The sequence below is a fragment of the Elephas maximus genome, chromosome 11 (assembly GCF_024166365.1).
Source record: "Elephas maximus indicus isolate mEleMax1 chromosome 11, mEleMax1 primary haplotype, whole genome shotgun sequence".
In the NCBI taxonomy this organism is placed as follows: domain Eukaryota; kingdom Metazoa; phylum Chordata; class Mammalia; order Proboscidea; family Elephantidae; genus Elephas; species Elephas maximus.
The window spans coordinates 81,549,295-81,573,937 of NC_064829.1; the positions used below are offsets into that span (position 1 = coordinate 81,549,295).

Here is a 24,643-nt window from a genome sequence, read left to right on the forward strand (position 1 = left end):
GATGCACTGAATTTGGACTTGTAGCCTACTAGACTGTGAGAAAATAAATTTCTCTTTGTTAAAGCCATCCGCTTGTGGTATTTCTGTTACAGCAGCACTAGATGCCTAAGACAGCAGTCATTGTTGGGGGGGGGGGGGAATAAGTTTTCCTACCTGTGGTTTGGAATGATGCCACGAAGTATGAGCCAGAATCTGCACTTAAAGTATGAACTGCCACTCAAGGCGAATTTATGTATCTAAAACCCAGAGTGCATGTTCAAGTCTGAAGCAAAGAATTTAAATTCATGTGCTACACTATAATCTCACTGTTCTCATGGAGGGCCCAGTGTATTTTAAATAATTGAAGGCAATAGTAAGAATTCTGTCCAAGAGTCAGAGTCAACTTCTCTTATAGGACTAAGTCCCAGGCCTATAAAAAAAAAATCAAGGGGACTATTTTCCCACATAAGGTGCCCTGGTGCTGCAGTGGTTTAAGCACACAGCTGCTAACCAAAAGGTTGGCAGGTTTGAACCTACCAGCTGCTCTTCAAGAGAAAGATGTGGCAGTCTGCTTCCATAAAGATAATAGCCTAGGAAACTCCATGGGGCAGTTCTACTCTGCCCTAAATGGTTGCTATGAGTTGGAATCAACTTGATGGCACACAACAACAACAGCAACATTTTCCCACATACCCGAAACATCCACAGACTAGTGGAGGAAGATGCTGCACATAGGAGGAATATTGTCTGTTGCTATTAAGGTTTTAATGTAAATCACAGTGATTAAAATGCACGGTTATATTTCTCAATTTAGAAACACCTTGGAGGGAGAAACGAGAATGACAGAGTAAATGCACGGGATTACATCACACTGTCTGCCTCCTAACTGAAGCTTTTCACATTTTCCTGATTCCTGTGTAGAAGATTTTCCATTTTTGCCCCTCCATGAAACAAAGTCTTCCCATTTGGGGACTTTTTCCTACAGTATAAATCTGTTGCCATCCAGTCAATTCTGACTCATAGCGACCCTATAGAACAGAGAACTATCCCATAGGGTTTCCAGGGCTGTACCCTTTACAGAAGCAGACTGCCATGCCTTTCTCCCAGGTAGCCACTGCTGGGTTTGAACTACCCGCTTTCAGTTAGCAGCCGAGCGCTTAGCCACCAGCACTCCTATTCCTACAGTATAAAAAAAAAAAAATTAATTTCTTCCAAAATAGTTATAAATGGACTTCAATTATCTCCTTGTGGAAGAGAGTAAATGCCTGTAATGCATGGTCTGGCGCCGCGCAGGCCTGTTTAGGCTGTACATAGAGCATGTAGCAAATAGAACTGGACTTTAGAGGGCTTCCGATCAAAACGTCTCTGGTGCAACCATTCATCCACTTAAGCACAACCAATAATACAACAAATGAGCAATTCAGTGGTGCAGCAGTGGCTAACTGAAGCTTATTACAGAAAGAAAGGAGCTCGTTCTAGGAAAAATGGGTAGATGGAGTTTATAAATCTGTAAGCAGAAAGACACCACTTAGTATTTTATGCCATGATGACTGCCATTTCCTGCCCTAATCTGGTAAAGAGCTTTCAGTACTGGAAATCTACAAGAACCAGGGGCAACCAAAGATTCCTGGCTGGTAGGGCGTACGTCAATAAAAGATCAAAGAGTTTTTATTGTAGGCCTCTGTGGTCTAGATACCTCAGAATTTCACAGTAGAATTAATGTAACTGTGAAATAAATTTTAGACTTTAAGATGTTTTATTGCATTATAATAGCATTAATTGAATTGCAAATAAAATGTATTTGTAACCTCATGACTTCAACAAATAAAAATGCATTTGTCCATTTTTCCTTCTAGTCCCTGCTATAAAAATACATATTTCTTGCATGTTTTAAAACACACTGCCATTAAAAAGTACTTGACATTTTAAATAAATATAGAATGTCCAGAATGTCTTTATCCCACCATTTTGACCCAGAGGACGTTCAGAGTCTATTTATGAATAGAAATATTTTCGTCTCAGAATTATAGCAACATTAAATGCCACTAAACCAATGTCATCCTCTGATCAGTTTTAAAGACTACACAAGTAAGCCATCTGCATTTTTTGTTTCATTGTGACCAATTCTTTTCCATGTACATTTCACAACTAACATTTGATTGGTTGAAATTTTTTTGGTCATATCAAATTTTTTACCAATGAAAAATTTGTCCCTAAGCATTTTCTTAAGCAGGCACTATTTCTTCAGAAAGTTTAATGCTCTCATGTAAAGTTTTAATTATCATCAGTCTTACCCACTGCAGTAGAGTGGATTCTGACTCATAGCCATGATATATATAGGACAGAGTAGAACTACCCCACAGGGTTTCCAAGATTGTAAATCTTTATGGAAGCAGACTGCCACATTTCTAGCTGGTGGGTTCAAACTGTCAACCTTTCAGTTAGCAGCTGATGCTTAACCACTGCGCACTGCTTGTTGTTGCTGTTAGATGCCATCCAGTAGATTCCAACTCATAGAGACCCCATGTTCAATGGAACAAAACACTGCCAGGTCCTGCACCATCCTAACAATCATCGTTATGTTTGACCCCATTGTTGCAGCCACTGTGTCAATCTATCTCATTGAGAGTTTTCAGTAGATTGAATTATGTCCCCCAAAAGTATGTGTCAACTTGGTTAGGCCATGATTCCCAGTATTGTGTGGTTGTCGTCCATTTTGTGATTGTAATTTTATGCTCAAGAGAATTACGGTAGGACTGTAACACCCTTACCCAGGTCACATCCCTGATCCAATGTAAACCTTTTCTTGAGTACTTGTAATAGTGTTCTCATACAATATCTGTCCTTTTGTGACTGACTAATTTCATTCAGCATAATGCCTTCCAGATTCCTCCATGTTATGTTTCATGGATTCATCATTGTTCTTTATCGTTGCTTAGTATTCCATTGTGTGAATATACCATAATTTGTTTATCCATTCGTCCACTGATGGGCACCTAGGTTGTTTCCATCTTTCTGCTATTGTGAACAGTGCTGCAATGAACAGAAGTGTGCATATATATATATTCCTGTGAGGGCTCTTACTTCTCTAGGATATATTCCAAGGAGTGGGATTGCTGGATCCTATGGTACTTCTATTTCTAGTTTTTTAAGGAAACGTCAAATCAATTTCCAAAGTGGTTGTACCATTCTACATTCCCAACAGCAGTGTGTAAGTGTTCCAGTCTCTCCACAACCTCTTCAACATTTATTATTTTGTGTTTTTGGGATTAATGCTAGCCTTGTTGGGGTGAGATGGTATCTCACTGTCGTTTTGATTTTCTTTTCTCTAATGGCTAATGATCGTGGACATTTCCTCATGTATCTGTTAGCCGCCTGAATGTCTTTTTTGGTGAAGTGCTTGTTCATATCTTTTGCCATTTTTTTAATTGGGTTGTCTTTTTGTTGTTGAGGTTTTGTACTATCTTGTAGATTTCAGAGATTAGGCCCTGATCAGATATGTTGTAGCCAAAATTTTTTTCCCAGACAGTAGGCTGTCTTTTTACTCTTTTGGCAGAGTTTTTTGATGAGCATAAGTGTTCGGTTTTTAGGAGCTCCCAGTTTCTCTTCTGGTGTTTGTGCATTTTTAGTTATGGTTTGTGTTCTGTTTATGCCATGTTTTAGATTTTATATTTAGGTCTTTGATCCATTTTGAGTTAGTTTTTGTACATGGTATGAGGTATAGGTCTTGTTTCATTTTTTTGCAGAGGGATATCCAGTTATGCCAGCACCATTTGTTAAAGAGACTGTCTTTTCCCCTTTTAGCTGACTTTGGGCCTTTATCAAGTATCAGCTGCTCATAGGTGGATGAATTTACATCTGGATTCTCAATTCTGTTCCATTGGTCTATGTATCTCTTCTTGTACCAGTACCAGGCTGTTTTGATTACTGAGGTGGTATAATAGGCTCTAAAATCAGGTAATGTGAGGCCTCCTACTTTGTTCTTCTTCTTCAGTAATGTTTACTTATCTGGGGCCTCTTCCCTTTCCATATGAAGTTGGTGATTTGTTTCTCCATCTCATCAAAAAATGCCCTTGGAATTTGAATCAGGCTTGCATTGTATCTGTGGATCGCTTCAGGTAGAATTGACATTTTCACAATGTTCAGTCTTCCTATCCATAAGCAAAATGTTTTCCCACTTACGTAGGTTTCTTTTGGTTTTCTGCAGTAGTGTTTTGTAGTTTTCTTTGCATAGGCTTTTTAAGTCTCTTGTTAGATTTATTCCTATTGTATTTTCTTGGGGGCTATTGTAAACGGTATTGATTTGGTGATTTCCTCTTCAAAGTTCTCTTTGTTGGTGGAGAGAAATCCAACTGGTTTTTGTATGTTTATCTTGTATCCTGATACTTTGCTGAAATCCAGTAGTTTTCTTGTGGATTCTTTGGGGTTGTCTGTGTATATGATCACATCATCTGCAAATAGGGATACTTTTACTTCTTCTTTACCAATTTGGATGCCCTTTATTTCTTTTTTCTTGCCTTATTGCTCTGGCTAGGACCTCCAGCACAATGTTGAATAAGAGTAGTGATAAAGGGCATCCTTGACTGTTTCCGTTCTCCAAGAGAATTATTTCAGACTCTATTTAGGATGATGTTGGCTATTAAAATCTGTTCCTATTTTGCCGAGAGTTTTTATCATGAATGGGTGCTGGACTTCGTCAAATGCCTTTTCTGCATCAACTGATAAGATCATATGGTTCTTGTCCTTTGTTTTACTTATGTGATGGATTATATTGATTGTTTTCTAATGTTGAGCCAATCAAGTGGGTATGAATCCCACTTGGTCATGGGGAATTACTTTTTTGATATGTTGTTGAATTTTTATTGGCTAGAATTTTGTAGAGGGTTTTTGCATCTATGTTCAAGAAGGATATTGGTCTGTAATTTTCTTTTTTTGTGGTGTCTTTACCTGGTTTTGGTATCAGGGTTATGCTGGCTTCATAGAATAAGTTCAGGAGTATTCCATCATATTCTATGTTCTGAAATACCTTTACTAGTAGTGGTGCCAACTCTTCTCTGAAAGTTTGGTAGAATTCTCTAGGGAAACTGTCAGGGCCAGAGCTTTTTTTGTTGGTAGTTTTTTAATTACCTCTTCAATATCTTCTTTTGTTACAGGTTTATTTAGTTTTTCTACCTCTGTTTGTGTTAGTTTGGGCAGGCAGTGTGTTTCTAGAAATTCGTCCATTTCCTCTGGGTTTTCAAATTTGTTGGAGTACAGTTTTTCATAGTATTCTGTTATGATGATTTTAATTTTAGTTGGGTCTCTTGTGATATTGCCCATCTCATTTCTTATTCAGGTTATTTGCTTCCTCTCCCGTTTTTCTTATGTCAGTTTGGCCAATGGTTTATTAATTTTGTTGATTTTTTTTTTTTAAGTCAGATTTTGGTCTAGTTAACTCTTTCAATTGTTTTTCTATTCTCTATTTCTTCCCTAATTTTTATTATTTCCTTCCTTCTGGTGCCCATGGGCTTCTTTTGCTGCTCTCTATTTGTTCAAGTTATAGGGTTAATGTTTTGATTTTGGCCCTTTCTTCTTCTTGGATGTGTGCATTTATTGCTGTGGCCTCTGAACAATACTTTTTTGCTGTGTCCCAAAGTTTCTGGCAGGATGTGTTTTCATTCTTACTTGAGTCTGTGAATTTCTTTATTCCATCCTTGATTTCTTCTATAACCCAGTAGTTTTTGAGCCAGGTGTTGTTCAGTTTCCATCTATTTGATTTTTTTTTTTCCTTTGCTTTTTCTCTTATTGATTTCTACTTTTACAGCTTTATGGTCAGAAAAGATGCTTTGTAATATGTCAATGTTTTGGGTTCTGTTAAGGCTTACTTTGTGGACTAATATGTAGTCTCTTCTGGAGAATGCCCCATGTGTGCTGGAAAAGAAAGTATACTTGGCTGCTGCTGGGTGGAGTGTTCTGTATATGGCTATGAGATCAAATTGTTTGATGGTGGCATTTAGACCTTCTGTGTCTTTATTGAGCTTCTTTCCGGATGTTCTGTCCTTCACCAAAAGTAGCGTGTTGAAGTCTCCTACTATTATTGTGGAGCTGTCTGTTTCTCTTTTCAATGCTGTTAGAGTTCGTTTAACTTGTTTTGGAACTCTGTCAGGTGCGTAAATACTTATTATAGTTATAACCTCCTGATATATTGACCCTTTAATCATTATATTGTATCCTTACTTATCCTTTGTGATAGATTTTGCTTTAAAGTGTATTTTTTCAGAGATTAATATTGCCACTCCTGCTCTTTTTGGATTGTTGTTTCCTTGATGTATGTTTTTCCATCCTTGGAGTTTTAGTTTGTTTGTGTCTTTGAGTCTAAGGTGTGTCTCTTGTAGGCAGCATATAGACAGATGGCGTTTTTTTTGTTGTTGTTTTTTTGTTTTTTAATCCATTCTGCCACTCTGACTCTTTTTTGGTGCATTTAGTCCATTTACATTCAGCATAATTATTGTTGGTATGAATTTAATATTGTCATTTTGATGTATTTTTTGTGTGCTGTCGACAGTTTCTCAGTTCCACTTAATTTCCTCTGCTGAGTCATTTTTCTTTATGTATTTTCATCTTTTTCATTGTTGTTGATTTTGTATATGCTGACCCTTTGTTTTTGTTTTTTATTTTGATGTGTAGAATTGTTAGTTTCCTTTGTGGTTACCTTAAAATTCACTTTTTTTTCTAAATTTAAACCCATCTTTTATTTCTTGATATCGCCTTGACTTCCTCTCCATATGAAAGTTCTATGACTACATTATTTTGTCCCTCTTTTTTGTTTTTATGTTGTCATCTTTTACATAGTGACATCTCTGTTTCCCTGTTTTCGGTGTTTTTTAGTTGTTTCTGTGACTTCCCTATCAGAGTTGAAATTTGGTTGTTCTATCCTGTATTCTAGTCTTGGGTGGGTTGTTAACTGATGTTATTGATTTTCTAACCAGAGGACTCCCTTTAGTATTTCTTTGTAACTTTAGTTTGGTTTTTACAAAGTCCCTTAACTACTATTTATCTGGAAATGCCCTAATTTTGCCATCATATTTGAGAGACAATTTTGCTGGATATATAATTCTTGGCTGGCAATTTTTTTTCCTTCAAGGCTTTGTATATATCATCCTTGCCTGCATGGTTTCTGCTGAGTAGTCAGAGCTTAGTCTTATTGACACTTTTTTGTAGATGACTTTTCACTTATCCCTAGCCACTCTTAAAATTCTCTATCTTTTGTTTTGGCAAGTTTGATTATATCTTGGTGACTTTCTTTTAGGATCTACCCGGTGTGGGGTTCAATGAGCTTCTTGGATAGATATCACCTTGTCTTTCATGATATTAGGGAAGTTGTCTGCCAAGAAATTTTCAACAATTGTCTCTGTATTTTCTCTTACCCCCCCTGTTTTGGAAATCCAATGACTCATAAGTTATTCCTCTTGATAAAGTTCCACATAATTCTTAAGGTTTTTTTTTTTTTTTTAATTCTTTTATCTGATTTTTCCTCAAATAAATTGGTGTCAAGTGTTTTATCTTCAATCTCACTAATTCTGACTTCCATTGTCTCAGTTCTGCTCCTATGACTTTCTATTGATTGTCTAATTCTGAAATTTTATTGTTAATCTTTTGGATTTCTTTTTGCTGTCTATGGATTCTTGCAACCCGTTAAATTTGTCATTATGCTCTTGTATAACCTTCTTAAGTTCCTCTGTTGCTTTGTCTATGTGTTCCTTGGCTTGGTCTGTGTTTTCCCTGATCTCCTTCCTGATCTCTTGAAGAGTTCTGTATATTAATCTTTTGAACTCTACCTCTGGTAATTCCAAGAATTTATATTCCTCTGGGAGGTTTCTTGGTTCTTTGTTTTGGGCACTTGCTGAAGCCATCATGGTTTGCCTCTTTATGTGATTTGATATTGACTGTTGTCTCCGGGCCATCAATAATTTATTATATTTAATGTTTGCTTACTGTGTCCTAGCTTCTTGTTTTGTTTGTTTTGATATGCCCAAATAGGCTGGTCATGTGAGCTACTTTGATATTGGCATCTTTAAAGCTCTCACATCCTGTCACCAGGTGGTTAGAGCTGTTACTAGGTATGTGAGCCCAGGAGTTCATTTACTTTTCTTGTGTGGATTCAGCTCAGGTGTCCAGGTCATCAGTCACCAAGTACGTGGTGCAGGCTCTCATCTACAGTCCTAGACAGACAGGGCTACATAGGGGTGATTGCAGTAGGCAGAGGTATCTGGCTGCAGTAGGGGGTTATGTACTGAGCAAGGTAGGGGGCTGACGACTTCCCCTGAGTGCCTGGGTGGAAAGCATGTCCCTGTTCCCTAGAGTGCATAGGTGGGTGGGTTTTGCAGCAGGACTTTGGGCACCCAATGCTGTTGGCTGTATGGACTGGGAAGCACCACTTATTCTTAGACCCCTGTCGTGGGTGGCTAGGTGAAGTGGGTGGAGCCCCTGATGTGGGTGGGTGAGGACTCTGCTTAATGGTTAGGACAGTGTCAAATGTCACGAATCTGCCATTCCCCATTAGCTATTGCAGTTGAAAATATGCCTCAGATACATACCCTGTTGTGCTGCGTTAATGAGGGCCTATTCTGCTGAAATGGGACCACACAGGTCTAGGCAGTGGTAAAGGCATTCAAAGTCCATGTACCCCTTATGCCTGTGCCTAGGCAAAGGTCTGTGCCTGCCCTGAGTTCCCAGCTTTGGGGAGCTGGCACATTATATTTTTTTGTTTGCTAATTTATTCCCTCTCCAAAGCCAGAATGGCTCAGGGCACAGGACGGGTCCCATTTCTGGCCCAGGGGGTGTAGCAATTGCTGAAGCCAGCCCAGAACCAGAGCAGAGCAGGAAGGGGGTTAGTAAATGGGATAGAGGAAGGGTTTTTTGATCCCATGTCGTAGGTTAGATGTTTGCCCTTAACTTTTGCAGATTCAGCACCACTTTCCCCTGGTTCTGCAGGCTTAAGCAGACTCTCCGCCACTCGGTTTCTCCTGGTGTAGAAAACGTGTCCCAAGTACTACTGCTTGCCAAGTCCATGTATGCCGGCCAATCCAGCCTGCAGGGTGCCAGCCAGGTCAGATGTGGCAAATTCTCGCTGCTTCTGAATTGTCTCTCCCTCCCTCTGCTGCTCAGTCCAACTCCTCAACTTTGTCTTTGATGTTCAGGGTTCCTAGATTGTCATTTATAATCAATTAACTTGTTTTTTCGGGTCTTTATTGTAAGATGGACCACAGGAAGTATCTGACTACTCCACTAGCTGGGCTCCACCTCCTCAGGTTACCTCTTTAATGTCTATTTAATGACCTCTTGCTTTTTCCATGTATAACGTCTGTCTTAGTCATCTAGTGCTGCTAAAACAGAAATACCACAAGTGGACGGCGTTAACAAAGAGAAATTTATTGTCTTACAGTCTAGTAGGCTACTAGTCCAAATTTAGGGCATCTGCTCCAGCAGAAGGCTTTCTCTCTATGTCAGCTCTGGAGGAAGGTCCTTGTCATCAATCTCCCCCTGGACTAGGAGCTTCTCCACACAGGCACCCAGGTCCAAAGGATGCATTCTGCTCCAGGTGCTTCTTCCTTGGTGGTATGACGTCCCTCCTCTCTGCTTGCTTCCATTTCCGTTTATCACTGGTAAGATAAAAAGTGGTGCAGGTCACACTCCAAGGAACCTCCCTTGGAGGTCAGTGATGTGACCTTAATAAGGGTGTTACAATCCCACCCTAATCCTCTTTAACATAAATATTACAATCACAAAATGGAGGACAACCACACAATACTGGGAATCATGGCCTAACCAAGTTGATACATATTTTGGGGGGTCACAATTCAATCCATGGCAATGTCCTTCATGTCATCCCACAACTTGTCTAGTTTTCAGTCATTAGTGTTCAATTCATTAAATCTATTCTTGAGATGGTCTCTAAATTCAGGTGGGATATACTCAAGATCGTACTTTGGCTCTCGTGGACTTGTTTAAATTTTTTTCAGCTTCAGCTTGAACTTGCATATAAGGAATTGATGATCTGTTTCACAGTCATCTCCTGGCCTTGCTCTGACTAATGATATTAAGCTTCTCTATCATCTCTTTCCACAGGTATAGTCAAATTGATTCTTGTGTATTCCATCTGGCAAGACCCACGTGTATAGTCGCCATTTATGTTATTGAAAAAAAAGTATTTCCAATGGATAGGTCATTGATCTTGCAAAATTCTATCATATGCTCTCTGGCATCCTTTCTATCACCAAGACCATATTTTCTAGCTACTGATACTTCGTTTCCAACTTTTGCATTCTAATCATTAGTAATTATTAATGCATCTTGTTTGCATGATTTAGGACTGCAGAAGTTGCTAAAAATCTTCAATTTCTTCATCTTTGGGATTAGCGGTTGGTGCAGAAATTTGAATAATAGTCATATTAATTGGCCTTCCTTGTAGGCATATGGGTATTATCCTATCACCAACAGCATTGCACTTCGGGGTGGATCTTGAAATGTTCTTTTTGACAATGAATGATGCTGTTCCTCTTCAATTTGTCACTCCTGGCACAGTAAACCATATGATTGTCCAATTCAAAATGGCCAATACCAGTCCATGTCAGCTCACTAATGCTGAGGATAACAATTCTCAAGCGTTCCATTTCATTTTTGACAACTTCCAATTTTCCTTGACTCATACTTCGTACATTCCATGTTCTGAGTATTAATGGATGTTTGCAGTTGCTTCTTTTCATTTTGAGTCAAATGAAGATCTCAAAAGCTTTACTCCATCCATGTCATTAGGGTCCACTCTACTTTAAGGAGGCAGCTTTTCCCCAGTTGTATTTTGAGTGTCTTCCAATCTGAGGGGCTCATCTTCTGGCACTATATCAGACAGTATTTCACTGCTATTCATAAAGCTTTTACTGGCCAATTTTTTTTTTTTTTTAGATGTAGATTGCCAGGTTCTTCTTCCTAGTCGGTCTTAGGGTGGGTTTATTATATCCACCAAGTCTAAATTTTCCTAGTAACACATGCCAACAAAACATCACTGCAGTTAAAATCATTAGTAGTAAATACATTGTATAGTAAGACATGTTTTGTTCTGCATAGGAATAACTGTCAGTGACTGACTAAGCTCCAAAAATGCTTGACCTTATAGAGCCAACCTGAGAGCCTCAGTAACGGAAGTAGTTAAAGACAGCCTCCATGAACAGTTGCTATGAAACACCATTGTTTTACTTAACAGTGGCTCTGAGATAACGAGTTTTTCCTAGCCATGTGAGAAAGTATGCACCACATCATATACCTGTCAGCAGGAGAGTTCTGCTCCATCTAAAACACATGGACAGAGAGTTAAGAGCTTGGGCTAGGCCAGGACTTGTCTCTTCCAGCTTTTCCCATGAACCACTAGAGCCAGTAGAATAGAGGCTGATTATCTACCACTTACTGTTCAATAATACACCAAAGTACTGACAGTCTGCAGGGAAATTCCCAACTTCCTCTGTATTTCTCAACATGCACTCACCCTTGCCCACCATGTTCAGGACTGACAACCAGACCGACACCTACCATTTTCTGTTCAGCTGAAATTGCTCAGGAGTGACCTCAAGTCCCTGTTCATGCACTCTTGTTCCTCGTATTTTGTTGACTTGTTCCACGTCAACGGAATGGCACTTGGTCCCAGACCAGCCTTTCCTTCTCTGACTGTCCAGCAGCCTGGAGCTCCCAGGCAGCAGTGGGCATGTCAGATATAATATTCAGCCATTCCTGAGTGGCTAATACAGGGATTCTCTACAGCACCTCTCCATTTCTGCAGAAGAATTTTTAAAAAGAATCTCACCCATCTTTCCCCCGATTATTCTTACCGGAAGAGTTCAATGTGTATAGCCTTCAGCCCTGCAGCTTCTGCATCGTGGGACTTGTCCAGCCATGATCCGTTTCATGCTCACCACAGCTCACAAAAAAATCTAGGTGCTACTCCTTGAAGCCACAGGAGGCCACAAAAAAATCTATTATTCCACATAATCTCATTATTCCACGTATTCAGTTACACATGAGGTTGCCATGAGTCAGAGCTGATTTGGCAGCAACTAACATTATTCCATATACAAAATGTATACTCGCACTTAAGACCAACACCTTGACAACCATTTTTTAAGTTTTATTGAGATTTAATCCATGTGTCAAATAATTCACCCATTTAAAGTGCACAATTCACTTTAAGTAAAGCTACAGATATGTGCAAACATTACCATGGTGAATTTTAGAACATTTTCATCACCCCAAAAAGAAATGCAATACCCTTTAGCTATCCTCCTGTCTCACCCCACACCCTCTCAGCCCTTAACATCACAAATCTACTTTCTGTCTCTGTAGATTTCCTTGTTCTTGGTTCTTTTTTATACTTCCTCTTTATTCATATTCTCTATTGTCTATTCATATTTTCTATTGATGTGATACTGTTGTCATACCTTCCTTTACTTCTGTGAACATGTTTACAACGGCTGTTTTGAAGTCTTTTTCTAATGAACCCAACATCTGATTGCTCCCACAGGCAGTTTGTTGCCTGCTTTTTTCCCCTTGTATGAGTCTGCTCCCCTGTTTTCTGTTTCTTTTACTGCCTCATAATTTTGTGTCAGAAGCTGGACATTTTAGAGAATATACTGTAGTATATGTATGTATTGGTCCTCTCCCCCCTCCCCAACTTGTTATTGCTATTTACTTATTTGTTTAGTGGCTACCTAGATTACTTCAGTGAAGTCTACCCCCACCCCAACCACTCACACAGTGTTAAACCTCTGACACTGCTCCTTGGATGACAGTGGTACTGGTAGTACTCTCTTCCTATCTGCCCTACCCACCCCCAGCTGTTAAATTCCACTATTTCCAGCTGATTGCTCTACTGTGTTCAACAATGCCTGTGCCTAAATTGCTCTGCAAAATAATCCAATCAAATTCTGGCTCCTTGGAAGAACCAGCTGCTGAGGCCAATGTTTGATATTTGTTCTATTTCTAAAAGGGCTCCTCCCAGTTGCCTTTCACCACAACTTCCATTGTTCTTGAGAGCACCTACCCTTAGACTTACAAGTATATGGTAACGGAATAAAAGACAGCCACCAAGTCACACATAAAAGTCACCTTTCCAAAGACTGGTCAGATCTTTGACCTGATTTGAAATCAGGTAAGATTTTACATCAGGAGCTTGCTTGAAATAAAAGTATTTCTCTTTTATTTTATGGTAGGTATGTCCTTTTGTGTGTGTAAGTCACACTTGTTTCCGTTGCCAACTGCATAATTAAGAGTCTGCACCTGTTCTTTTTCTTGAATTGATTTCAATGAGCCCTGCTTCACATTCCCCTCATTGTATTTAAAATATTCTAGCATAATAACTCTTCTTGTTTCACAAACAAAAGGCTTCCTTTCTGACAAAGGAGTATGATTCATAAATCCTTTTATTTCATGTGTCTGACAACTTAATTTCAGTACATAAAAACACGAAAATGGCCAGTCCCCAAAAAGGGCTATTGTTCATAACAGGCATAACCTGTGAACATTCAGGACACAAAGAGCTAATAGTACGTCTTAGTATTTTTAATCCTTGAGAAATGTTACCACTTCCCCAACTATTGATTCCTAAGGCCATTAAGAGGTGCAGAGCAAGGCAGCTTGTGGGGTAGGGGCAGCCACAGTCATCCAGGGTGGGATGGTGGAGCCCCAGTGGGTGGAGGAAGGGGTCCACGCATTTGGTAGCCTGGCACAGGAAGACAGATCTTGAGGAGGGGGTGAGCATCCAAGCAGAGGAGTGGCCTTGTGAAATATTTCTGAGCCCAGGTTGTGTGAGGAGGGCACACACACAGGGGTACTGGAGCCCAGTGCGATGAGAAGGGTTTCCATGTGACAGAGCACCAATCACAGGTATCAGAGTAGAAGTGAGGCCAGGAGGCACCTGTATGAGAGAAGGGGCAGTAGAACAGCAAGGGGAGGCTTGTCCAGTCAGTGATAACTCAGTAAGTGTATTCAGGATCACAGATATGGAAACAGAGAAAACTAGAATGAAGTCTGTGGTGTCACATTGGAATTGAAGGTACAGGAGAATCCATGGTGTTCAGTATACAGATATAAAAAGAGTCTTAACTATTTTACTTTATTGCTGTCTTTAAGCTCTTTATTATACACACACACACCTCCAAAGAGGAAGCTGATGCAGATAATTCAATGGAAGCAGAATGTGAACTATAGAAGAGGGAAATTTTAATCATGCATGCCTCGGTAGAAGAAACAGCATGATACCAAAAATCACTTCTGCGAATAATTTACAAAAATAAATGTCCCCAAAAAATCAATACAATCAAAGACATAAATTTAGAAACAAATGCCCTTAAATAACATTTGCTTAGATATGTGTCACTCCTATATAGGCCCCAAGCATCTCAATTCTTAGAATATTTGTGCGGAGGAGCCTCACTCAACCCCCTCCCCGCAAATGCAAATCAGGTGTCTGAATCACACGTATACCATGCCCTGTTCTTTTAAATACAGTAATAACAATTACTTCTGATGATTTCAGCTACATCTTTCCTCATGAATTAGGTTATCAGTCTATTTTACTTTATTAAATACTAATGCTGAATGCTGGGGCAGTGATTACAGCACTTGCTAATTCTAATGGATACCATTTAGTTCATATTTAATGTATCTTCTCATTTGGGATTCTCACCAATTAAAAAAAATATCTGTACATTACAGGCACACGCACGCACACACACAGTGATCACATGCTTAAGTTTTTTAAATATTAAGGGGAGAAGTAAATATCTTTTTCCTTATTATATTATGTGATTTTTCACTGGCATGTGCTAATCTTATGTTTTTAAAATTTAATTCTACATAACCTAACTTAATGACTCATAAATCACAGTTTCTAATGTGAAATAAGAAGGCACCAAATGTCTACTGTAGATATGCTTTATTTTAACTTCCAACACCAAAACAAAACCGGCTAGGCAAAAATAAACAAATAGCCACGGTTTGCCATCTACTGCTAATATTTAGTACTCTGTTCCAAACCAGTGGTTTATTTTCGCTACACTGAGGTAAAGGGCCAGGTTGACAACGAAGTACTCCTTGGTCTCTTCAATCCACACCAAGTCCAGGTGCACTCTGCCTTCGGAGTCCACGTAGTCAACGCAGTATCTCTGCCCCAAGAAATCACAAGTGTCACAGGGGCTGGTAGAGGGTCTCATGCAAACTGGGGAACTGAAACACCAGAAGGGCTTTCCAGAATCATCCAAAAGAGTCACGTCCATTACAGAACAGCTCTATGAAACAAGCACAGGTGTTTACAAGTGTGAGGGCCGAACTGCCACAAGACCTGATTTTCACAGAAAACGATGTCTCTATAAGACGGACTGGAAGCGCTGTATGAAGCATCAAAGTCCAGGGTTGCTCTGAGGGGCACTTTGTGGTCTGCTTCACATTCTAGACTATAACTGCTGTGTAGTGTGTCTCATCCCTTAATGTTCATATTCATACAAATGCACAGGGGGTTTTGGGGCAGAGGAGCCCTAGGGATCCAGAAGTGATGTGATAAACACTGCCCCTGTCATCACGAGCATACAGTCTAGAGGAACAGACATTAGACAAACTGTACAGCCCTGGTGTCAGCACTTCCAAGAAGGCAGTGCCTCAGGAGACTGGAGAGTGGGGTGGCTATCCCCCTGTCTCTCGTTGCCACCTCTAGATGGCCACTCTGCCACTCATAAAAATGCCTTCTTCTTTGAGGCTTAGACTTTCAGCTCTCCCACCCTAGCCCCATTTTGTCTCTGATATATGCCAAGCTCCTGCTCGCTCCCTCTCATTTCCAGGATTCTCGCACAATGTTCACAGTCTGTCTCTGTGTCTGTCCGGGTCTCTCACGTGCTTTTTTTGCGCTCACCCCCGAGCCGCACCATCACTCTGAGTGACTTCAACATCCATGGGGACCCTGATGGAGCCGTCCAACACCCTGAACTCTCTCTTCCTTGATCCAGTCCACCCAATGACCTACATATTTACGTCACCTCTGTTTACTCCAGTCATCCGTTTAGACTTACCATTTCCCTTAAAGCACCACCCACAAAATCAGTAGCTTACACATCCTGCTTTCTACCACATTGTCTTTACCTTCCAGCTAACTTGTTCAACTACTTCCACTATAACTGTTCTCCAGGCTCACCCAGTATTGTCACACTGCAAGCCACCACCTACTAGTGGACCATGAGGTAAATTAGTCGTTGTTAGTTGCCTTTGAGTCAATTCCGACTCATGGCAAACTCACGTGTGCAGAACAGAACTGCTCCACAGGGTTTTCAAGGCTGTGACCTTTCAGAAGTAGATCACCAAAAGCCTGTCTCCCAAGGCGCCTCTCAGTAGGTTTGAACCCCCAACCTTTCGGCCAGTAGTTGAGCACTTAACCATTTGTTCCACACAGGAACTCCTGAGGTAAATTTAAAAAAAAAAAATTTAGTGGGACATAAATACACATTAAAGTAAAATGGAGCAAAATATAACAGAAGAAAATCAGCCTGTATTGTACACATATTATTTTGTGAAACTTTTGTTTTAATAGCGTGTGATTACATATATATGTGTATGTAAGAAAGGAGCCCTGGGGGCACAGTGGTTAAAGTACTCAGCTGTTAACTGCAATGTCTGCAGTTTGAACCCACTGCTGCTCTGCTGGAGAAAGATGTCATAATCTGCTTCCATAAAGATTTATAGCCTTGGAAACCCTATGCGGCAGTTCTACTCTGTCCTACAGGATCACTATGAGTTGGAATCAACTCAACAGCAGTGGGTTTTTTTGGGTGTATGTAGAATGCTATTGTTTTTGGGTGCCATCGATTTATGTAAACTGCAGTCAAAAACGTAAAAAAGAGTGTTTGGAAAGCACCAGCCATGAACCCTGGGCCCCTGGCTCTCAGCTCTCCTTCCCCCTCCTGCCACCCCCCCACCCCCCATCTCTTCTTATCCACTTCAGGCTTCTCTGTCTTCACCTAAATGGCACTCCTGTCAATGCGCATCACTCCCTTGCCCTATTTATCACATCTTGGTTCCAGCAAAATCCCAGCCTGGATAAAGCCCAGTTATCTCTCTCTGTGCCTGCACTTGGCCACCAAGCAACGCTGGAGAAAGTCCCATAAGTGATTGGTCCCACTGTGAATTCACGACCCTCCTGAGCATCGCCCGTCAGCCCTGTCACTCTCCTCCTCACTGAGCAGATATTCAAACCCTGTCAGCACTCCCAAGGCTCTCTGCAGATGACCCCCTCTGTTCTCAGAGAAAAGAGCCATCAGAAAGGTCCTCTCCTCATCCCTCCAACACCAAACACGCAAACCTGCTGCATCTGCTCCCACCTTTCCACATGTCTGCCTGCTTTCCAGTCACATCCTCTTCAGTATGACCCAGAAACCTGGCACTTGTTATGTGTTAGATTGTCCCCATTCTCTCATAGCTGCCGCCTCTCTCTCTCAGGTAGATCCTTCCCATCTTCCCACCAGCACTGGGATTTTAAGCATGTTGTAGTAACTCCCATCCCACGGTTCTCTCTCAGCTTCAACATTTAGAATGCACACATTCCAGCAGAAAGCAGTACGCAGAATGCAGCTCCCCAGTAGCAGTAAGCTAGTTCTCTCTACCTGCTCTCAGCAAGCCGGTTCCCCCCAACTGCCTCTCAGCGAGCCGGTTCCCCCCACCTGCCTCTCAGCGAGCCGGTTCCCCCCACCTGCCTCTCAGCGAGCCGGTTCCCCCCACCTGCCTCTCAGCGAGCCGGTTCCCCCCACCTGCCTCTCAGCGAGCCGGTTCCCCCCACCTGCCTCTCAGCGAGCCGGTTCCCCCCACCTGCCTCTCAGCGAGCCGGTTCCCCCCACCTGCCTCTCAGCGAGCCGGTTCCCCCCACCTGCCTCTCAGCGAGCCGGTTCCCTCTACCTGCAGCTCAGTGAGTCCTGCCAGATGCTCAGTGCAGTCCTGGGGAGGGCAGCCTGGCACCCAGGGAGAACCTCACAGTCCTAGGAGGATTTTGAGCTCTGTGGGCACCATCAGCTTCAGCTGCCCACTGGCTACAGCATCGGTCATCACATTGGCCAGGGTATCTGTTCTGACCACAGCAGGCCTGCCCGGGAGACACCCAGAAGCAGGCACTACTGAACCAAACAAGTCTCATTACCTAGTGTAAATTAAAACTGATGTCAAGCTCCATGCTGACTTAGAATTAACAAGTAACATCAAGGCGTGAAAGAAGAAAGTAAAAAGAACAAGTGCAAGGCATACTGGCCAAAAGAAAACCTGTCCATCAGCAATTCTGACAGCAATCGAGGGAAGCTTGGTTAGAGGGCATTTCATTTTCAATTATTTTGAAGACTGCAGCAGAGCTCCCTGACAGAATAACCTGGCCATTCAGAACTGATTTGTCAAATGGCACAGTGACCACTTACAGAGCCACTGTCCTGTGTGGCCCATCACAAACACTCCAGGCACCATTAGCATCTCCAAAATGTATTTAGTACCATAACCTGGCTTTAAAAAAGAAAAAACTGATCTGCTTAGAACGTGATTTTTTTTTTTTTTTAATTTTAAAAGTTGAATAATCTACCATATAAAATCATGAGATATTAGACGCCAGGAACACAAGCGAAAGAAACTTTCATTTGAATCAACTCAGTGCCAGTAATGTTGTTGCTGTTAGGTGCTGTCGAGCTGATTCCAACTCACAGGGATTCCATGTGACAGAGCAGATCTGCCCTATAGGGTTTCCTAGGCTGATATCTTTACGGGAGCAGATCGCCAGGTCCTTCTCTCACACAGCAGCTGGTGAGTTCAAACCACCAACATTTCAGTTAGCAGCCAAGTGCTTAACCGTTGTTCCACCAGGGCTCACTGCCCGTGATGTTAGAGGTCACTGGGTACTTGGGAGCTCCAGTGAAGGAGAAAACTCTTGTGGACACAATAAATCAATAGGACATCAGAGACCCCTTTCATGACCTCCAAACCAAACCCACTGCTGTCAAGTCTATTCCGACTCACAGCAACCCCACAGGGTTTCCAAGGCTGTAAATCTCTACAGATGCAGGCAGCCACATCTTTCTCCCATGGAGCTCCCAGTGGTTTCAAACTGCTGACCCTTCAGTTAACAGTGGATTGCTTTAACCACTGCCCCGCTTCCAATGGCCCAGTGCAACAAGCCAATTTCCTCTCTTTGTCATTATCATTAATGTTGTTATCTCCGTTTTTTCACCTTGTGACTGGAATCACAGGTTTGTGTGGCCACTTCCGTAATAATCTTTGCTCTGAGGGCCACTCTAAACTACAGTCCTAGGAGGCTCCTAGGGGAGGCTGTTTCTACAATTTCCAGCAGAAACAGGTTTGTTTGTTTAATTTTTGTTTTTACCAGTTATAAGTATCAATGAAATTTTTTCTATCTTATGCCCTTGCTTTAAAAAAAATTTTTTTTTTCTCAATTTCTTAAAATATATCTTATGGCTTCACTGTCAAATTTATGTGACAAAATAAAACTAGGCCACACCCACATTCTAGGCCCAAAGGAGAGAAGAGGCTCTTGAGCTATTCTCACCTTCTCACAAAGCCCAGCTGGGGTGGGATGTATAGGGAAATCCCTATAGGGGGTTTATAAGAAAGGGAATCTATAGGGAAACTGTCCAAGGGACATTCAATTCATTCCCCACTCTGCAGACTGAAAACCACATTTTCAGATCAAGCTGTTTTGCTAAAAGCCTGCACACTGGGGCCACATCGGCTCAGCCTGCAGACTCACCTGCCTGGAGCTCAGGGAGAGGTCACACTCTCAGCCTCCATGAGGGCAACTATCAGAAATCTGCAGTTGCTCCTACTAAAATGCTATTTGGGATATGACCATCGTGTGACTCAGTCTGCCCTACATAAAGTCCCACTGGAGATTTTTCTTTAATGACCAGAGCTGGGGTAAAGCTTTCTTTCTTTGTAGAATTACTACACTTGCCTTTTTTTCCCAAAAAGAACTAAACGGCTACTGTCATCTTGCTCTAAACTACCAGGAAACACAGAACCATTTAAATATTTTTTTTTTTATGCTGATCATTTAAGTCTGGCCTATTTAAATTCTCCTTTTCTTGGTCCTCAGGATCTATTTTGCTTTTCATATTTTATTTTAGTATACAGAGCCCTAGCGGCACAGTGGTTAAGAGCCAGGCTGTTAACTGAACGGTCAGCAGCTGAAATCTACCAGCCGCTCCCTAGAAACCCTATGGGGCAGTTCCACTCTGTCCTATAGGATCGCTATGAGTCAGAATCAACTCAATGGCAATGACTTTGGTTTTTCTGGTATTGTAGCATATATTTTTATTATAAACCCCATCTAAATCCACCAAAGAAAAATAAAGAAGTTAGGTCTAGGCTCCTAAAAACAGGTACTGATGTCCTTCTGTGTATGATAAACATAATTTTTACCAAAGTTTAAACATCTTCTCACAAATACATAGGACTAACAAAACATCCTATTATGTCAAATAGCAAGGGACTCAAGAGATAATGCTTAATGACAGTTAAAGTGCTTTTAATGCTCACTGGTAACAGTCCCTTTGGTCTCAGTCTTCACCATTCATATGTGAACTTGGTGTCCACACAGCATGGCAGAACAAAGCCATGTTACAGGAGGCCCCCTGCACCCACAGAAGAGGGGTCCCACAGTTCCAGTGAGCACAGAAATTCTATTCACCCCACAAAATAAAGGTGGAGAGGAACGAGATCCAGGGGCAGCCCTGGGCACAAGGATCACAGAAGAAAACCAAAGTGTGTTAGGAGGTCTCTTCTCTACCTCCCTCCTTCCTTGCTAGTTCTAACCACTAAATTCTCCCATCCATGTAGCTAATTATTGATAAAGGTATAAACTGATTTAACTGGAATAGTTGTGTATGTCCTGGGTTAAGAGACTGTAACTGCAAATAAAAAACTGGCATTTGAGTGACTAGGATGTTTTTGAGCTAGTGCTGTTTGCCTGGTCCAAACTACAGCTCTACTCTCTCACCACAGAACAGACAGACAGAGAGGCTTCGAGGAGTTAAGGATGCAATCAGCACCGTTCACAAGCCTGGCTGCACACTACCTGCCATGCCTGCTCCAATGGCTCCATTCCTCATCACGCTTGATTCAAAACCAAAGGCAATCGGTAATGTTTGAGGAATGAATGGACTGACTGCCAACGTCTAAAGGGAATGTGGGCAAATCTTGAGAAACCAGGATAATAAAACCAGAAATTTAAAAGAAGCATATATATCAAACATACTTTTTTTTTTATTATTATATACAAATCAGGTGATTTTAAGAAAAGAAAACAATTACCTTTATACAGCCTTCAAAAATATTAGTTCTCCAAGAGAGGCCAACTTTTCCAATAAGAGGTACATGCTGTGTGTTGTTGTCAAAACTTATCACAACGAGCTTCACATATCCATTTTCAATGTATTCTGAAAAGATTTAAGATTGTTCTAAATTATCATTGTCAATGCAGCACAACAAATCAAGGTTCTTCAGGATGACTGCTCACATAAAGGACGGCTAGCCTCAGTGATGGAGGCAAGCAATAGCACGGCTCAGCCAGGCCACGTGGTGTAGCTGAGCTCCAGAACTGGAGAAGTCATACAATCTCAGGGTGAGCGAGGAAGGGGAGTATGGGGACTCTGGACACCCACCCTACCCTATCGCAATGGCAACAGAGAGTGCTAGAAAGGCAAAGCTCCTTCTGACTTGATGGAGCCAAGAGGCATGAAAACGACAAACCATGATCGTGAAACAGGAAACAGAAGCCAGAAACGGCAAAGAAATGATTATTAAATGTGAGAGAGCCATGAGAGAAATATCCAGAGAAATGAGGAATTTGAAGGCAGGTGAACATAGAAGAAGAGATCAGAGGAGAACTCCAGCACACAGGATAGAGGGATAGATGGGTGGGTAGAGGAAGGCAGGGAGGGATGGGTGAGTGAGGAGGGGGAGGGGGAGGAAGGGAGGCAGAGTGAGGGAGGGAGGGATAAAAGGACCCTTGCACAGGCTTTCCCAAGTCTGAGCTCAAAGGCCCTGCCACTCCTTGACCAGCTGAAAGCTGACTGACATGGAACTCACTGTGACAAACAGAACACACAAGGCACATAGTACACACGTTCTGAGTTCAAGTCTGCCATGGTGGGAGATCCCTCAGTTCTGCTAGCCTTCCCTCCTACAGAAGATCTCCGCAGGCCCCTTTTGAATGCTTCCTGAGAAGTGACCAATGAGCGTAAAAGCATAATAGCGCCTTCCCATCTACAGACATTTCCTCAGAGAGAGACCTGAATAAAGGACAAAGCTGATAAAAAAGAACGGAGAAGAGCAAATGCTCTCTGAACTTAGGATATTTATTCCACAGGACTCGGAAGCCAAAGCCCTGTTCTAGAAAGTCTACACAGTGTTCTCCGACGAAGTGCAGCCACAGATTAAAGCCAGTGCTTCACGTGCAGCCCCTCCTATGCCCAAAGCTGGCATTAAGGGAGAAGTTCTGCTGGAAATAGAGACGAGAGCCCCACAGGTGTTTCTGGTATAGGCTGCCAGCTGCCACTTCCTCAAAGTCTTAGTTTGTTCCAAGGACAGAAGAGTCCCCATTTCCTTCATGGCTGCCGAGTAATTAGCAGGACTGGGAGGCTGCTCTCCCCACACTCCTGGGTGCAGGAAAGGATGTCAAGCCTCACCTCGCTGACCCTTCCTAGAAACAGCCACACCATCACCTCAGCACTGAGTGGAGCCCCCAAGTGCTAGGCAGAGGTGTGGGGAAGGTCTGTGAGTGGAGCCCCCAAGGAGGTCCAGTAACGACAGTGCAAGTAGCCAGGTGTGGCTCTGCCTGCTCGCCACCACTGTAGCCACGTTTAGTCAAGAAGCCCTTGCTACAATAAAAGGTAAATATGAGCCCAAGAGATAGAAAGGACCACATAAACCAGAGACTACAACAGCCTGAGACCAGAAGAACTAGATGGTGCCCAGCTACAACTGACAACTGCCCTGAAAGAATGACTGCCCTGAAAGGACGACTGCCCTGAAAGGACTGCTCCTAATGGAGCAGGAGAACAGTGGGATGCAGACCTCAAATTCTTGTAAAAAGACCAGACTTAATGATCTGACATGGTCCCTGGACCCTCTGTTAGCCTAAGATGACCTACACATAGAATGTTGTGTGAAAGTGTATGTATATAGTTAATAGTTTTGAGTACTTACTGTATACCAAGCGCTTTGTGTTAAGCACTTACAGCAGCTTAAAAGGTACCTTTAAAAGAATATCATTCCCAACCCACTGCTGTCAAGTTGATTCCAACTCATGGTGACCCTGTAGGGCAGAGTAGAATTGCCCCATAGGGTTTCCAAGGCTGTAAATCTTTATGAAGGCAGACTGCCACATCTTTCTCTCACAAAGCAGCTGGTCATTTTGAACCACTGATCTTTCAGTTAGCTGAGCACTTAACCACTGTACCACCAGGGAGTTTTCTGAATTCACAAGTGAGAAAGCTGATGCAGAGAGAGATTCATAGTAATTTGCCCAAGGTCATACCACTGGTAAGTGACAGAAACATGATCAAACCCTATTCTGTGCCTGCCATCTACATTACAGTAGATTAAAATAGATACATACCATCATTCACTGCTGTCGAGTCGATTCAGACTCACAGCAACCCTACAGGGTTTCCCCATAGGGTTTCCAGTGCCTCTTGGATTCAAACTGCCAACCTTTTGGTTAGCAGCTGTAGCTCTTAACCACTACACCACCAGGGTGTCCAAAATAGATACACAACATAATAATTTACTAATTTAAATACCAGTGTATTAGCTTCCTAGGGGTGCCACAACAAAGCACCACAAACTGGGTGGCTTATAAGAATAGAAATTTACTGCCTCACAGTTCTGGAGACCAGGAGGTCCAAGACGAGGGTGTCAGCTGTGTTGATTGCTTCCGAAGCTCTGAGGGGTAATCTGCTCCATACCTCTCTCCAACTTCTGGGAGTTCCAGGTGTTCTTTGGCTTGCAGCTGCAATGTTATATGGCATCTTTCTTCTGTGTTTCTCTCTGTGTCTGCTCTCCTTTTTTATAAGGAGTCATTCAGATTGGATTAGGACCTACCCTATGCCAACATGACCTCATGTTAACTAGTAACATCTTCAAAGATCATATTTCCAAACAAGATCACAATCACAGGTACTGGGGGTTAGGACTTCAATATATCTTTTTGGAGGATATATTCAATAGCTAAAGTTTATAATACAGATTCAAACTCTCATGAAGCATTGTTTTCATACTGCTGCCAATATAGAAAAATCTACCTACAAATTAACAGACAAGATAGTCTGGGGAAACAGTTATGACTCTCCAAAACTTTTAGTAATGTCTCAGTCTATGAGTCCCATGCTCACAATCTCACATTCCCAAACTTCCTGATAACTAAGCCATGGATGACCTAGTCCATCAATGAGAGACACCATGCAAACCCGGAGTCAAGTGAGCAATACGAGAAGGCAGCAAAGAATGGGAAAAATTAGCCTCTGACAAACATAGTGGCAGAGGGGCCCAAGTCCTTGGGGCAAGCAGTAACAGAGCTTCTGAGGTCCACTGTTGTTGTCATAGTGTGCCA

At 41.9% G+C, this 24,643-nt stretch overlaps 1 protein-coding gene across 5 annotated transcripts in view; it reads right to left on the minus strand.

Moving 5' to 3' along the window:
- FBXO15 (F-box protein 15) overlaps positions 1-24,643 on the minus strand; it is a 187,360-nt gene that overhangs the window by 22,949 nt on the left and 139,768 nt on the right. For 3 of the 5 annotated variants that reach the window (XM_049899813.1, XM_049899810.1, XM_049899811.1), the window contains exons 9-10: positions 21,343-21,467; positions 14,893-15,290 (exon numbers count right to left, since the gene is read on the minus strand). In XM_049899813.1, the coding sequence (XP_049755770.1) occupies positions 15,021-15,290; positions 21,343-21,467 (395 nt within the window). In that variant the 3' untranslated portion in view covers positions 14,893-15,020. Of the gene's footprint in view, positions 1-14,892; positions 15,291-21,342; positions 21,468-24,643 lie in introns of those variants that run through there. The other 2 variants (XM_049899812.1, XM_049899814.1) reach the window with 2 other exon arrangements.